The following is a 17,988-nucleotide window of genomic DNA, read 5'->3' on the forward strand; positions in this document are numbered from 1 at the left end:
GATGCAGTAGTCTCACCTCTGCCACATCAGGAAGAACTTCAGAAGATGTCGTAGTCCAGCTTTAAACTATAGACACAAAAATGCTGTAAGAGGCTGCAAGTGCTGTTACACAGAATTTAATCTTTGCATGACTCTCTTAAAGTATTTATTGAAAACATCGCTTAGGCTCTAACGATGCATGTATTTTTCTACATGCCAAAATGTGGATATTGATTTTGTCTTAGAGGCAAGCTCTGCAGGTGGAAATTTAATGGTTGAATTTTACCTATAAATATCACTTTGGCGATATTATTAGACTCTAGCTGTGGAAGCATGACCAAAGTGAAAAAAGGTTGTGGTTTTGATTTCAGTCACTGTGACAGGCAAAGAGACATGCCAGCAAACAAAACCAAACTTAAATTTGCAACACTCCTGGATGAAATAGCAGGAAGCAGCAATAGCTATGAGGAAATAGCATGCACATCATAGCGTGGCTCTATGGTGAGGTTTTGGTAAGAGACTTACCTTCTTAAGCTCTGACATAATTAATGGAATAATACATAAATTCAATTTCTGCAGAAAGGCCAACTGACATCTTTGTCCTTTCTTTGCAGCACTTACCACAGCAGAGTTTAAAAATCCAAGCTTTACATCACAGCTCAGTGGCCTGGCAACAATAACCCTGCTCATGGAAAGATATTGTTAAATGTCTGTCCCCGGATGCTTTCACACAAAGTCCAAGCACCGATGAATTGTGTGGCAAACCTGCTCTCTAACTGTCTATCTCTGTCTCTCTCTCTCTCACACACACACACACACACACACTTTAAACTCACAGGAAGATCATCATCCACATCTTGCCATGTCCACTTCTCTTTTGGGTTGCAAACCTACAGTACACAGGGGACGTGAAGCGTTACTTCTGCTTTCAAGTAAACACGATCTTGTGGCATACGCATGTGTATACATTGAGTGCTTAATATGCAAGCAGCTCATAGTAGGAACACGAACAGAAAATGACCTTTATATTCTATAACCTGGTGAGAATATAGCATGTCTTCCCCTCTCGTGTATTTTTACACAACAATCTGATATGATAGTTGTGTAAAAACTGAAGAGGCCTTCTCTTCATCTTCTGCGCACGAACACCTCGCCATAGCTGCTACATTTTTAGCACTGAGCACACACATAGGGGCCAAATTAGTCCATTCGTCCAAGTCACAGCTCCACACATGACTGTATTGAGCCCTCACAACTGAGGCCCTATACAGTCTATCAGACCTGCCCAGCTGTGTACTGCAGTGTTAACATGCAGGGACCTGTATTGGCTCACGGCCAGCGCAGGCACACGCCAAAGCTTGCTCGCACATTTGACCTGGCCTGCTCCACATCTCTGCCTTTTTAGCACCTAAACACCCACTCACACAATGTGCACACACATACGAAACGTCACACCACAGAGCCCACACATTCAGCAAACATTATTAACGGCTGGATATATGAGGTTTGATCCACAGCTACTGGCCGGTGTGGAAGCCCACAGTGTGTGTAGATCAATAGCAGAGGGCAAAAACAGAACTTGACAAGATAAACAGCTTGCCCATGCCACATAGGTATGAGAACATATGAATCAAGATACAACTGGAGGCGACAAACACAAGCTCATAAAGAATATACACAACTCACTGGCATACAATAGGCAATTTATTATAGCAAGATGTTGTTTTCTCTACAAAACTGAAATCGTGGCTGCCAGCACAGGAGAGGTGTGTGCCGTTACACCCAGTAAGTTAGGCAGTGCCTTCTACAACACCTCAGGTACAAGGGGTGAGTCACAGCACGCACACCAACACACACACACCTACCTCACATACTTCTGCATTCCCCTCAGCCAACCAGCTTTGAACAAAGTCCAATTTGCGTCCCCTTCCTGGTTTATGAAAAAAGAAAATACCTGCTTTGCAATGTGTACTCCCTGTTTGAATATTGTAAACTCAACCACAATATTAAGTGTTTCGAGGATACTGTCACACAGGCATGTCATTATTAAAGAATGTCGTTTAAAAATGTAGTGAAACCATTTTTTTTTAAAGCTTTCACTTCACAAATTGTGCTCAGTTGTTTGGGCAGAAGTGTGTTCTCATTGAAAGCAGACAGAAACAACACCAGTGAGGTTCGCACGTGTGACTTACCTACTGGAAAAAAAAGATATTGCACCACTTTGAATATAATGTAACTGACGCCAATTAAAGTTTTAGTGGCGCAGTTTTACTTCACCTTCTTATTACACCTGTTTTAATGTGCCTAAATTACCGGTACGTGATACAAAGCTCTTCCAGCTCTGACGCATTAAAAAAAAAAGCGACTTTATTTCAGCCTCGAGCCCACTTTAGTCGGCTTTTTGATAAGTAAACACAACGCTTGAAGTCACGGTGTTGACGTAACACGTTGCCGTGCGTCCGGTTGTTGGGAAGGCTTAACTTACCTGCGGGTTAAGAACGGGAGGAAACCTCGGGCATCATGCGCACAGCCTTCGCGCTCTCGCCGTGTCCAGTTTCTATCACGTAAAAACGCCGCACACAGTCTCTGTTGGCTGTCGCGAGTCCTCACAGCGTGCTTTCAGACACTCGTCTGTTTCCGTCCGCTGCCCGTTCAGCCGCTGAGAGGCACTACACGCCCATTTCAGCAGCGGTGCGAGTTGCACAAGTGCTGTCCTCACCTTACTTTCAGTTGTTCTCCCTAAAAGCTCCGAAGCTGCACACTGTAATACTTCACTTACTGTTGTTGTTGTTGTTGTTGCAAGTTGTCAGAGAGGTCAGTCTCTTTGGTTCCAAGTAAGCCTGTTCTTTTCTACAATAAAAAGTGTGCTTGCATGCGATAAACAGCAAAGTGGAGGCACTTGTGATGTTTTGCTGGGAACACTTGCATGTCCCAGCTTGATCCCAAGCCCCCTGGCTACACATTCAACACAGACAGGAATGCAGCAGGCAGCCTGGTACACTTAATGAAGCGAGTCCTCAGGAATACAGTAACATGTTATGTTTCTTTATTCGTCATCTATCATTATTTATAATGTTAGATTAGTTTTAATGGGGCGGTAGAATGCAGTACAACTTTGAATGTAGACTGTGTATTCTGTATAACATTTGGCAGTGATGCACAAAAACACTAAGATTATTTAATTAATCTTAATTAGCAATTTAATTATTGACAAACTTGAACTTAAGTTTCAAGTTTAAGTTTGTTATTCAAACTGTTAAAAAGTTTAAATAAAATAGAATTTCTAACATAAATAACATTTCTTATATTAGATAAAACATAAAAGCTTTCTTCAACAGTTCACCCCCACTATCATTAATATAACATTGTATTTTATGTTATATTTGTAATTAAATATTTTATTGTGTATTTCCTCCACCACTGACGGACATTATTACTGCTAATAAAATAAAAAGTGATAAAATAAGTAATAAAATATCAGGGTACAGTCTGCAGAATCCGCCACATGATGGTGACAGAGTGCTGCAGTACACTGTAATGTCACAGCAAAAATAGGCCTCTCTCACTGAAGACATGTTGACGTGTCACAGTGGGAAATAACAAAATGAATGATGGCTGAATTCCATTTGGATGCTTCAGTTTCAGGGTCCTGGTATTGTGCATCCCGACTCACACTGTCACAGCGCCATGTCTTACTGGGACACTTGAATAGAACAGAGACGTTATTAATGTTATTAGTACCAGCGGTGCTTTACTGACTATGACAAATCAAAATGTCTGCCGTGAAAAAGACCTATAGAGACCACATAAATAAAGATATTCAACCAAAATGGTTTATAATTTAGAATAATAATAATAATCAAATAGATTTGCATATTTTCTGGTAAATATACTGATTTTTAAGTGGTCTTATTTGCCTGTTGTGATCATCTAAATCCAACTACAGTAATGCAATTCTCCATGTGATTTAACTTCGACTTAGACTGACCTTTTGTCAATCCATCCATTTTCTAAACTCATGTCCTGTTTACCTAAGTGCATTTACTCAAACACTTCTTGCACTTTAGTATTTTCATTTTAAACTACTTTTTACTGCTACTTTTCAGAGGTTAACACTGTACTTTTTACTCCACAATATTTCTTTAAAACTCACAGCTGCTAATTACTTTTACATGCAAAACTTTTACTTAAGTGACATATTTTATATTTTCAATGCAGGACTTTTACATGTAATGCCGCATTGTTAGACAATTGTATTACTTAAGTAAACAATCTGATTACTTGCTCTACCACAAATGTCTTTTGTGGAAATTCCACAGGAAACCCACAAAATGACACTCCACACAGTGTCTATATACATATGCCTTCAAGTGCCATTTCCGGTATTAAAATAAAAACAGTATGCAAAATTCATCACTGAGTAACTTCCTGATGTTTCTTTTGAATGATTCAGGAGTGGGTGATGTTAAAGAGCTGACGTCTTCTACTGTCTGGACATACAAGTAGTAAAATGAGTGACAGAAGAATAGAAGAGAGGGATGAGATGTCTGGAGGACAGCACTCTGTCTTCCTGTGAATCTTTTGCTCTGTGGCTCCTCTTTTGTCCCCACCTGCCACGCCTCCAGGGTCGCCTTGGCAACATGTTTTACTGCTGGCAGCCATATAAATACAGCATTGGCTCCTAAACTAGGAAAACTGTGCACAGTAACAGTCAATGCCAAGGACACAGCGAAAAAGGGGGCTTCAGCTTCAAATATAAAAGGAGGTACACAAGGGAATGGATGTATTTTTTGTGAATATTTGATATTATTCACTAAAATTTCATTAAAGGAGTGAATTGCTTTTGCCATATGCAACACAGGCTGAAAAAAAGGGCACAAAACAGGACAAATTAGATCGATTTTCAGCACAGCATGGATGCAAATCGGCATGTGAATAAGGAGATGGATGAAGCTGAGTCTCTTCATGGCAGGAGGAGGGAGGACAGTCTCCTCAATGCGTTGACTGAAACTATTCGGGGGCTTGAAGCTGTCAGACGCTGCAGAGATCATCATAATGGAACGGTGGGTGGGAAGAGATGCACAGGAGAAGAACCAGGTAGAGGCGGAGGAGAGGGAATACAGAGAGGGAGCGAAGAAGGGATGCTCAGTCCAGAAGACGGCGTGAAGGGAAATGAAGAGAGAGGAGGAAATGTTTATGAAGAGCGGGAGGAGAAAGAGTGCAAGCAGAAAGTTCTAGGAGTGCTGAGGGAGCTGAGTGTTTTCCATTCAGACAGAGTGACAGCGTGGAGAGAAGTTCTCAGAGACTGTGCCCACATGGTCGCCAAGTCTCCACCAGGGGGCAGTGATCAGCAACATCCATCTACAACAAGTATGTGAGTCGGCATCACTGATGCATGTCTTTCTCAGCCTTTTTGAGAAGGTATAAGGAACTAGAAAATGCTAAGTTTTGCTAAATGTGCAGTTGAAACATTTGAAACTGTTCTATATTAACATGTTGAGTCTTAGGAGCCTTTGAAATGACATGGGAGTAAAAGCAAAAGTTGAAGCTGTTAAAGTGTCGGCTAATTATTAGCAGGAAAGTGAGTTGAAGTGTCAAAGTATGTAGAAATACTATATATTATACTAGTGTGTAAAATGCAACTACACTTTTTTGAATCAGCAGTTGTGTGGTAGTCTTTTAAGAAACTAAAATTAGCCCTCAAAAAATGCAGTTTGTGAAGTAAAAGTTATATTTTATTGTTGTTATTTACAACACAATTGCCTGTGTTCTATATGTGTTTTGTTTCAGATACAGAATTTAAAGTCACACCTTGTTCAGATTCAATCAGTGATACTTTTCTGAGTGTTGGGGAGGACATAAAAAACATTACGGACAAACTGAACACAATCATAACTAAGCTGGACGAAGAAATCCTCAAATTATGTGCAGATGAGGCCTCAACTGTGGATGCATCACTTCAAGAGACCAGAGATCCTCAAGCATCAGAGCAACCTGAAGATGAAAACTATCACCTGAACTCCCAGGATCCCCTTGAATTTGACCCTGGGCATGAACAGGACGTTAAAGATGGAGACGATCAAAGTCATGCAATGCCATCACTAGACACTGAACAAACATCAGGCTCCAGATTCAGCAGTTCTGACTGCAGCGATGTGGAAGAGACAGGGAAAGAAATAGCGGTCAAAGGTCAAGGGAGTGATAATGAGGACCAGACAGATTTCCTGGAGGAGACAAATGACAAGGGCAAAGAGGAGACAAAGATAGAATGGATCACAGTAGGGTACGTTTACAAAGTCATCACCTTTACCACCTCAACATAGAGTTTCCCCCTGTTGTTTCCCTTTAAGACAGTCAAAATCATTTAGTGAAATATTAAAACCCAAGAGTTTGTGTTTTTTATGGCTACATCATTCCATCATAATTCTAGCTGTCTTGTGCATCATTTTATACCCATTTTCTCAATATTCAGCCAGTGATAGTTGTCCTTATCTGGGACATGGGGCCAGCTTGCAAGTCTGGACATGATTTGACCCCCCCCCCCCTTCATTTCTCCTGCTCACTGATACAGAAGCAAACTCTCTGCAATGGTTTATCACGAGGTGCACGCGTTTTGACCACCTGGCCTCCCCATGGCCGGCTATTTCACACAGTTTGCTGTCAGGTCAATGCTCACATTTGTATAAAAGCCAAACAAATCAGGAATATTCAGATCAGTGGGAGAAGCAAAGTCTGGGAGAAGCTGATATGGAAATGTGTGTGCTCCAGCATTTCAGAAATGTTTAAGATGGTAGCTTAAAGATGATAATAATTATGACGACAATATTTCTACTACTCAAGAGCAAAGATAAACACTGTCATATTAATGATGCAGGGAGCAAAATGTGCAATTTGAAGCCGTTCTTCAGTTTTTCAGTTTGTTCTTTAAAATCTCATCTGTCCATCATGAGCTTTGTATATGTGTCTATTACTAAATCTATTCCAAAATGATTTCTAGGCTCACTGGTCAACAGGAGGATGGCCATTCAGATGTACCAGACGCATGCTTTATCAGAGCACCCACGGGTGCGGCTGAAGTCCTGACATGTGAGGTGGCCGACACCCTGAGCTGCCTGATGGTGACTGGCTCGGAGGAGCTGGTCAGCAGAGTGATCAGGGTCCAAATTCAGGACGGAGCGAAATTCCACTTCCCCGTGATCGTGGTTGTGCCTTTCTGCGCACGTTACCGTGGCAACTACAGGGATGTTTCTGTGAAGATAGTTGATGGGGAGAGGAGGGCAAGCTACGTCACTCCTGTAACAGCAGAGGGCACGTATGGAGGGCAGAGGGTAAAGTGCTCTTTTACTTACAGTATGTTTTAAAGACACTAACTTTTATTTCATTGTCTGAAATGCCTGAGATACATTAGCCCTTTTTCAAGACAGAACCACCCATTGTTTGAGAGTTTGAGAGTGGGCATGATTTCTGGAAAAAGCTATACATTTGTTTTTGTGCATCCAGGGTTCGTTTTAATTGGTAAAATGATGACTGCAGTTTTGAGGTCGGTAATAGCTTGATTTAGACAAGGGCCGACTGCATAGATAATTGTATCATCTGCATAAAAACGAATTTATATTGTTTATAAAAGAATAGAACAGGTGCTAATATAGAGCCCTGTGGTGCACCTTTTCTGATCTTTAGGACTTTGAATTTGCAATTATCAACATAAACAGTGTTATGTCTGAAATCTCTGAACCAAGCTAGTACATCTTTCTGAAACCAATTAGCTTTAATCTATGTAAAAACAGAAGCAAATGCAGCTCCACAATGTTGCTCAAGGGAAGCAATAACAACTGACACTGCTGTAATTGTACTGTGTCCTGACCTAAAGTCAGATTGAACATCAGGGAGAATATTGTTTACTGTCAGAAACTGTTATTTATGAGTTTATAAATTATTCAAATACGTTGACCAAAATAGATTATTTCATTTTTGCTTTGTTTGTCTTTGCCAGGGCTCATTTGCAGAGGTGAGGGTGTACTCCCTGGGCTTGTTTGCAGTAGTTTCCTGTCTAAAAAGAGAAAATTACACAGTTCCCACAAAGGGTTTGTCACTCAAATTACCCATGGACCCCCGAATAAGTCTGAACTACCTCCCAGGATCCTTCACTGCTCCAGTAATGGCACAAACCATGGTATGGAGATGATGATTTGATCACTATCCATCTGTTCCCCAATTTACTTTTAATGCAAGCATGCTATAACAACAATCATAGGTTTACTCAACTGATTTGTTGTGTACTGAGGGCTGTTTGGGATTGAGAAGTGGGTAAAAACATCTTTGTAAATCTGAGATCCAGCCTTGGAGAAAGTAGGAAAAAAATGAGGTAAAAACAGAGACACGGTAATGGAAAGAGGGACATAAAAAGCAAGCTAGAGAAGAAGAAACAGATACAGTGCATCCGGAAAGTATTCACGGCGCTTCACTTTTTCCACATTTTGTTATGTTACACCCTTATTCCAAAATGGATTAAATTAATTTTTTTCCTCAAAATTCTACACACAACACCCCATAATGACAATGTGAAAAAAGTTTTTTTGAAATTTTTGCAAATTTATTAAAAATAAAAAACTAAGAAATCACATGTACATAAGTATTCACAGCCTTTGCCATAAAGCTCAAAATTGAGCTCAGGTGCATCCTGTTTCCACTGATCATCCTTGAGATGTTTCTGCAGCTTAATTGGAGTCCACCTGTGGTAAATTCAGTTGATTGGACATGATTTGGAAAGGCACACACCTGTCTATATAAGGTCCCACAGTTGACAGTGCATGTCAGAGCACAAACCAAGCATGAAGTCAAAGGAATTGTCTGTAGACCTCCGAGACAGGATTGTCTCGAGGCACAAATCTGGGGAAGGTTACAGAAAAATTTCTGCTGCTTTGAAGGTCCCAATGAGCACAGTGGCCTCCATCATCCGTAAGTGGAAGAAGTTCGGAACCACCAGGACTCTTCCTAGAGCTGGCCGGCCATCTAAACTGAGTAATCGGGGGAGAAGGGCCTTAGTCAGGGAGGTGACCAAGAACCCGATGGTCACTCTGTCAGAGCTCCAGAGTTCCTCTGTGGAGAGAGGAGAACCTTCCAGAAGGACAACCATCTCTGCAGCAATCCACCAATCAGGCCTGTATGGTAGAGTGGCCAGACGGAAGCCACTCCTTAGTAAAAGGCACATAGCAGCCCGCCTGGAGTTTGCCAAAAGGCACCTGAAGGACTCTCAGACCATGAGAAACAAAATTCTCTGGTCTGATGAGACAAAGATTGAACTCTTTGGTGTGAATGCCAGGCGTCACGTTTGGAGGAAACCAGGCACCGCTCATCACCAGGCCAATACCATCCCTACAGTGAAGCATGGTGGTGGCAGCATCATGCTGTGGGGATGTTTTTCAGCGGCAGGAACTGGGAGACTAGTCAGGATAGAGGGAAAGATGAATGCAGCAAAGTACAGAGACATCCTGGATGAAAACCTGCTCCAGAGCGCTCTTGACCTCAGACTGGGGCGACGGTTTATCTTTCAGCAGGACAACGACCCTAAGCACACAGCCAAGATATCAAAGGAGTGGCTTCAGGACAACTCTGTGAATGTCCTTGAGTGGCCCAGCCAGAGCCCAGACTTGAATCCGATTGAACATCTCTGGAGAGATCTGAAAATGGCTGTGCACCGACGCTTCCCATCCAACCTGATGGAGCTTGAGAGGTGCTGCAAAGAGGAATGGGTGAAACTGCCCAAAGATAGGTGTGCCAAGCTTGTGGCATCATATTCAAAAAGACTTGAGGCTGTAATTGCTGCCAAAGGTGCATCAACAAAGTATTGAGCAAAGGCTGTGAATACTTATGTACATGTGATTTCTCAGGTTTTTTATTTTTAATAAATTTGCAAAAATCTCAAATAAACTTTTTTCACGTTGTCATTATGGGGTGTTGTGTGTAGAATTTTGAGGAAAAAAATGAATTTAATCCATTTTGGTATAAGGCTGCAACATAACAAAATGTGGAAAAAGTGAAGCGCTGTGAATACTTTCCGGATGCACTGTAGACTGCTTATAATTCACAGACTGGAGTTTTCACAGATGTTTGCTGTGAGGTAGAAAAATAAACAGCTGTGGCTGATATTTGAATTGACTTCCGAGTCCAGTCGTCTGTCAACTAACTTCACCACAGCAGTTTGTCGCTTGATCTTACGTCAAAAAACAACAGCTCCCCCTCTGCATGTCCCTCTTTGATAAACAGCATGCTGTCGGCAAAACAAAAGTGTGGAGGCAAAAAAAAAAACAGATTTCCATATCACACAGCACCTCCGTCCAAACTGCTGCCTAAATAATGCAGAACAGCTGTTTTCCTCATCTGCCTCAGATCCAGCCCCTAGATGCAGTCCTCCTGGCGGCCGTCAAGTCCAGGAGTGATGCCTATCACTCGGCAGTGTCTACAAGCCCACTACTCTACCTCATCCACCCATCCTCTCAGCCCCTGAGAAGACCCCTCACCCTGACCCTTCCCTGTCCCCCGAACCCTGAAAAGAGGAGGCACGCTAGGGGACAAGGGGAGGAGCAAGACCACCAAACTAGTGCCTCTCCACCATGGGATCAACCTGCTTCCCACAGAAGGAGGTGAGTTCAGTGTGGCCTCTTTGGCAATCCCCTGACTTTTCCTTTAGCGCCACCATGAGGTTGTGGTTTTCAGTGAAACATCTCAACAACTATTGAATGGATTTCCATTAAATTTGGTACAGACATTCACGTCCCCCATTGGGATGAATTGTAGTAACTTTGACTTCATCTAGCGCCATCATCAGGTCACATTGCACCTGTTTAACATCAACATGTTAGCGTCGTCATTGTGAACATGTTATTACATTAATGCTAGCATAGCTGTAGACTCTTCGTCTTGTTATAAAGATGTCTTGTTTTTAATGTTTCTGTCAGGATCCTGGGTGCCTCTGTGAAGTCTAAGGAGATCTCCAATGAGCTGCTGATTGTTCTGGGTTCAAGAGACAGACAGTGGAGCATCCTGGACAAAGTCACAGTCAGGAACCAGCAAAACGGACTGGTGTCCTTTGAGCTGACAGAGAACTTTGACAGGTTTGAAACATAATGTCTTCTTCTCTTAAAATCATTATTCATTCAAGTTCAAATGGCTGAAAAAACATAAACAGAAAAACATAATTCAAGAAGGATGCGCGCACACAGTACTAGCCCACTAAATCATACACAATCAAAATAAGAGACTGTGTACACTTGAAAGCAAATGAGGGAAAGTGTGTTTACGTTGTTTCTTAGAAATATTAGTGGAGGGAGATGATTTTATGGGGGTGGCTCTATGACATTTGATTATGTCCTTTATCAAACACAGATCAGATAGAAGTTTTAGAGCTTGGCTGGAGTGCATCAGGTTTTCCTACAGTTTTATGGCAACAGGAGCACAGATATACAGAACATATTTAGAGCCAAGATCACATAGTGCTCTGTGGATAGATATTAGAATGGTAGATTCAATTTTAAAGCTAACAAGGAGCCACAGCGGGGAGGCAAGAGAAAAGGTAATATGGTCTTCTGATCTTGTTGGAAGCCTTGCTGCAGAGGACCAGCCGGAGGCTGCAAAAAGAGACTTGGGTGAAAATAGTGAGAGTTATAGAAAATTAGATGTGAAAGCCTGGATTATTTTCTCCAGGTTGGATACAGACGAAAAGGTCCTCATTTTAGAAATTATTCAGAGTTGAATCACAGCCATTTTATTTTCTCTTTTTTTGTCAGCAAACCTCAGTGCTGAGTCCATTATCTCTCTGAACATTGTATATAGTTGAACTTGCATGGATCTTGAGTACGATAGCAAGGAAAGTAGAGTTTCCATTCATCATCCAGCATTTAGTTACCTCAATACAGTCAGGACAGGATGTTTTAGGTATTGTGAAATCTGTTATCTATTTGGATCTTTAAGTATCTAAACATCTACCATGAAGATACCAAATCATTCTATGCTACTGTGTTGCACGTCTTTATCGGTCTCAAAAATAAGACTCAAAAAAGACAAACTGCTGGTTATAACAAAATGGGCCATTTAAAAATCTTTATTACGAGTGTATTTATGACTGCAGCACTCAGAGGATATGGTGCTGTACCTTCCAGCCAAAACAGATCACAGCACAAACTGCAATATGAGGCAGAAACATCCAAAGAAGGACTACAGACAGCGCAGACAAGAACAAGGTCAGACCCGTAGGCTCATTTGTAGCATGATTTATGGCAGATTCAGTGCTGCTTTGTCGAGTTTGTCCACCCAGTAGAAGAAAAATCTGAAAAAATACAATATTTGATCAAAAGAAGACCTTTAACAATATCCTACAAATACATGAGCTGTGTTGTGATGCCAAACTGTAATAATCCTCTCTCTTACCACATCTCCTTGTGCCCGTGCCTTGCTGCTAAAGTCGATCAACCACTGCAGTGGATTTGAAGGATTGTAGCTTCTCAGCTTGCTGCTGTTGTTCCCTATGAACAGCATCAGAATGGGCTGGCTGCTCACACCACAAATGAGGATGTAATAAATCCTGCATCTGACCACAGAACAGGAAATACTCTCAGGCATCACTGACAAATTGAAATGAAGCCAAAATAGTTTTCCTTTGACTGTGTACCTTTTCGCTGAGATGCAGTTTGCGGAGGTCGACTCCGGGTTTGTCGGCTTCTCTGGGGACACAGCAAACCAGCATAAAACCTTGAAATCAGGAGTTCCTTGCAATGTTGTTCTTATCATATCAAGGAGGCTGTTGAAACTGGAACACACATAGAGGCCAGTAAACAATGTTTGATGAAAACAGGACTGGAAGTTTCCCAAAAAAATGAATGAACATTCTTTGTTTATGAGAGTAGGGATGAGTAACTCTCTTCAACACCTGTCAGTGAAATGCAGCCTCTCTAGTTTTGGTTTTGATATGGAGTTAGCCTGCAAGATACAGAAAAAAACATTACTAAATAATTACAATGACAATGACATTTTGACAAGAAGCGTGTGTTGTTCTTTAGTTGAACAGTTTCAGGTTTCTCACAACATGTATTTGGTATCGCAGGCCCATCAGCCCGATGAGAGTGTTTGACAGGCGCAGCAGGTTAGCAGGGTGCTGGGCCGTCCTGACAGCCACATCTACACACTGACTACCAGCAGTGACTGTCACCAGGAGTCCTCCCACCACATAGAGGAGGTGGAAAACATTGCCCCTGGCCACAGACAGAGAGAGAAGCTGAAAATTAGGGAGTGTGGATTTGCATATTTGAATACAACAGTTCTTTTTTTTTGAAAATCACAGATCCTTACTTGTGGACAATTAGCTCTGGTGGAAACTTCAACATGAAGGGGTTTGTAATGGAACAACTCTGGCGCTGGAGATGCTAGAATAGGAAACATTACCGCTTTAGAATAATTTGAGATACTTATATTACATGTTTGAGATATTTAAGGTTGGTTTTACTCCTCCCACATATTGTTTTCTATTTTCAGTGGAACTCGCAGCACTGGCACCTTCAAGAGCAGGAGGTGCTTATGGAAGCCTAACAAAGCTGTTTTTGTTACCTCTCACAAAATACAAAGACAAAACCTATTTTGTACTTTGTTTTTTGTAAGGGACCATGTACAATTATAAACAAACATGTTGCCATTTGATGTATTGTACCAGAGTCATCTTAAAGCTAATTAAATCACACACACAATAACAGAAAAACACTGTGCAAACAGGACAGTACACATTCAGTAATGTGCACAGCCGTACAGACATCTAGAAGTACTCACCACTCATACAACTACTTCTCCACCTCTCCGGGGGTTTATGCCTTCATGTTCAGTCTAAAGGCACAGCACGATAAGAAAAGACACGTGGAACACCACAGCTAACCAGACTTAGAGCGAGCTTTTCTCTACATAAGGGGTTTAAGAAAGGCAGTATGGATAAAGGGGGGCCTAAATGCTTTCAATTCCAGGCTGTAGCATTTCTATGTCAGAACAGAAGTACATGGTAAAAATGTTAAGTAATCTCTAAAGTCATAGGCATAGATTGCCTTTCTGTTTTAAGTCTAAAATATTCAATTATGAATATTAGATCTAGTTGTAAATTGTGAACTGTTCCTTTAATAAGGATGGATTCTCGTTATTTCTCTCCTGTGCTGGAAGTCTCTTCGTCTTTCTTATCTAAAACAGACTCCTCAGGGAATAATAAAGGTACAGTGGGTAATATGAATTCTTTATTCTGTCTTTAAGTGTATTAAGTCTGTATTCAGGCCATAGACGGTATATGAAGAGGCCCACGATCTCTTCCCTCTATTCAATGACAATCTAATCTCTCCGCTGAGCTTCTTTACTTTGCTTCTGTCTCTGACTGTCTGCTTCACCTGTCCCTCCCCTCAGACTGCTGGTGGTGCGTCTCCTCTCTCCGCTGCAGCCCTGCCACCTCACCTGCCTGGCAGAGGAGCTGGAGGAGTCGGTCTGCCGCCACGCAGTCACCGTCGTCCTCCAGCGTAGACGGGACGAGCCTCACGCCGTCCTGGTGGCTGCTCTGCCCAGCAGGGACCTCGGCTGGGAGCTGTCCAAACTGCGAGCCCAGGGCTACGGCGGCCTCCCGGAGACCTCGTCGGAGATCTCCTTGTGTGAGGGAGACCAGCTTCTCCTCCGTTTCAGTGGCAACATCACCTCCACAGGTTGGGTGTTGAGGTTGACTTACTGACTAAAAAAGTCCCATATCGTAAGAAAAACTGATAAAAGAAACTAGAAGCTCATAATGTGAGGACTACTTGTACCACCTTTCTCCTGATTGGCCATTGCTATGAGTCTGATGGCCTGTCAACATAATGGCTGATTTTGGTTCAGTTTGTTGGGGTGACAACATCCTGTCAGGGTTCAGTCTGATGAAAGATATGTGTTGAAATATTAAGTAATGAACAAGCTACAGGTAACTAATCACAGGAGTTTGTATGTCCATGTTTGACAATAGGAACTCGAAACAGCCAACACAATGTCCCACACGAGCAAATCACCTTCCACAGTCAGCAGAAGAATCACCTCTTGGTGCATCTAGCGGAAGTGGACCCATTTGGGAACTACAGCTCGCCCCACTACAAGGGCACGGCCATGTTTTATAAGGTCACCAGAGGTCAGCTGGAATGGCGAGGTGACAGACCAGTCCCAACGGAGACGAAGCTCCTGGGAGATCCCGTCTGTAAGCTGTCTCTGACTTTACCCAAGGTGCAGAAGCACTCGCAAGCAATTCCACATTACATTTAAAAAGTTGACCTTCACAATAAAAGACTGTTCTGACTTTTTACTCTGTTTCATTTCAGAAAGTGAGAACCATTAATCGGCCCATCATAGCTCGGGTGAAGTTATGCGAGGAGACAGGTGGGTGGCATTTTCTGCTTTAATATGTTTTTATCTATCGTTTGTTCCTTCAGGGTGAAGTGTTGCATTGCTGTGGTGCTGAAAATTTCAACCTGTAAATGGCAAATGGCCTCATTTTGAAATACTATTATTCTACTTTTTCATAATTTGAGGGCAGCAACCTGCTTTGTTTTGTCTTGTCTCAAGATTTCAGAGTAGTTTTTAAACATTTAAAGGCTGAATGATTTTCTCAGGTTACATCTCCATAATGACTACTTTTACCTTTGATAGTACATTTGTAATTTAAAATTAACAAAGTATTTAGTTTTACACCACTGAAGAGTTTGGTTATACGTAAAGTGTTACAGTTGAACACAATTTTCACCCAGTGCTAAAAATAAAATCTTCCCAGATTCAAATGTTCCCAAACAAGCTGTTAGTGTTGAAAATATAAATAACTTCACTTTAAAGCAAATTCTCTCCCTTCATCTCTTGCCGACCATCCAGACTCCCTGTCAGACTCTCTTCTTCTCTGGCTGTCCGGGGAGCTTTCAGAGGAGGAGGTAGCCCTTCTGGTTCTCTCCCTGCGTCTCCGTCGTAGCGCCGCCCAGCTGGTGAAGCTCCGGGCTGGGGACAGCCTGTCCACCCAAGCCTTCCATGTCCTGGCCATGTGGAGGAGGGGGCTGCCCGCTGCCACACACCAACCCAAGATCTCTCAGCTGGCTCACTGCTTAGCCAAGAGCGGCAGGTCGGACCTGGCCAGAGAGCTGCTGCTGCGACAGGCTGCAGCCACCAGGCAGGGCTCGCTGAAACAAGGAAGCTTAAAAAGTAAAAATCACACTGCTTTTTAATTGCTGCTTTTAGTCAGAGCATGTGTGCCTGCAAATGAGTTGGCGGTAGTGTTCTGTTTGATCCACAAGGGGTCAGCATTGGACTGTGAGATGCCGGACTCTCTTCCAGACTTGAGTCGATTATGTTGATGATTTATGACTAAGCCAACCAAGTGATTTTTATCGGTCTGAAGACTTAATATTATCCAGTTAAAAAGAAATATCTGAAATTAATTAATCACATTTTGTAAAGCAAATGTCTTTTTCTCTGCTTTCTTGTCCTGTCAATAGTTTAATGACCCCTTATATTTGCCTTGTGACCCCTTGGAGGGGGTCCCAAATCCCAGGCTGGGAACCAGTGGTGAGGGCAAAAATAGCTGCAGGTCACCACATAAGACACTGAGTGAGACATTCAGACAATCAAGGTCAAGCATTACAAAGTATATTTAGTTTAGCCATTTGTAATTGACACATATTATGTGTTATAATGCAATAAATCTCAACAATCTCAATCTCAAGCAGAGAGAATTATCTGCAGCCACGACTTGAGAATTAAATAAGAAAACAAATGTCGTTACATATAGTTTCTTGTATGTAGTGAAGATACCTGAACACACACTGTACATGTTAGCCTGTATGTGTTACCACACTTTACAACTTACTTTTTTTCAGGTTATTTTTACATTTAAACTTTTAATGGAAGCATTAATCTCTGACAGCGCCTTCACATTCTGACTTTATTTTGTAGTTTGTCTCCACAGACAGGTAGGTGATTTACATGACCAGTCAGCCATCGCTTCTCCCGGTGTAAACAAACGCTGACACTGAGCTGTGACCTCTTTTCAGCTCCCTGACACCTTCTGACATCTTTAAGACTTGACAGTGTCTGGTGACGATAACTGATTGGACAACAAAGGCTTGCTTCACAGCATAATAAGGCACATTTATGTTTTTGATGAGATTTGGAAAAACTTGGAAGATGTATATATTATTTGTGTATTTGTAATATTTTTATAGGTATGCCTTTAAAATAAAAAATGCCGATGTTCACAAATCCTCTGCATATTTTAATGTGTGTAAACTCTAAAGTGTTCATTTAGTAGCCATTATAAATATATCACATTATCTTTACCATCGCATGGAGTTTTCCCTAGTTGTCATGGAACTGACGATTCGCTAAAACCCTCCCTCGAACAGTGACCGTCAAATCATAGCTTGGCAACCGTAGGCATGTCGAACCTGTCAAGCTTTACATTTCATTTGGAGGATGGTATCTTTTTTTAGCATTTCAAAAAACAAAAACACAAGTGCACACGTGGATTAAACAGTGTGTCTGCTCTAATGTTAGCTGCAATCTTTAGCTGCTGGAGTTTGAGGATGTTGACTTTTTGCCTGGATCATGCAGTTTTACTCTTCAAGCACGATATCATGTAACTGTTAACCATCAAGCACCAACTCCATCTGATGATGAAGATCGTGTGAGAAGATGCAGCTACTACATGGACCTTGTGGTGAGATTCTCTCAACTATCCTGTTCCATCTAAAAATCCCATTTGAAGTGGGTTTATATAGCGCTACGGTGAATCCCTCCTATAACTAAACTGTGGGCGTCACAAGTGTGCTCCGTCTTTTTAATGACATTCACCGGGTTTTCTTTCTCATCCGTCTTCAGAGCCTCACGCTCCAGCTGCGTGACATTCTGCAGGCCCTGAGCTGAAACAAGGGGTAATGATAGATGCCATGTGTCCAGGTGGGGGGTAGGGGGACACCCCGTAGAGACAGAGGA

General features: G+C 42.0%; 1 protein-coding gene across 1 annotated transcript; it reads left to right on the forward strand.

The window, feature by feature from the left end:
- The first annotated feature begins 4,892 nt into the window (after positions 1-4,892).
- On the forward strand, positions 4,893-16,223 carry dthd1 (death domain containing 1). Its single transcript, XM_070930141.1, has 10 exons — positions 4,893-5,349; positions 5,770-6,262; positions 6,977-7,307; positions 7,973-8,152; positions 10,369-10,622; positions 10,938-11,093; positions 14,407-14,696; positions 14,990-15,240; positions 15,336-15,393; positions 15,880-16,223. Exons 1-10 carry the CDS (start codon positions 4,893-4,895, stop codon positions 16,221-16,223), a joined length of 2,814 nt encoding a protein of 937 aa, XP_070786242.1.
- The last annotated feature ends 1,765 nt before the right edge of the window (positions 16,224-17,988 follow it).

Source organism: Enoplosus armatus, chromosome 23, assembly GCF_043641665.1.
Source record: "Enoplosus armatus isolate fEnoArm2 chromosome 23, fEnoArm2.hap1, whole genome shotgun sequence".
NCBI lineage: Eukaryota > Metazoa > Chordata > Actinopteri > Centrarchiformes > Enoplosidae > Enoplosus > Enoplosus armatus.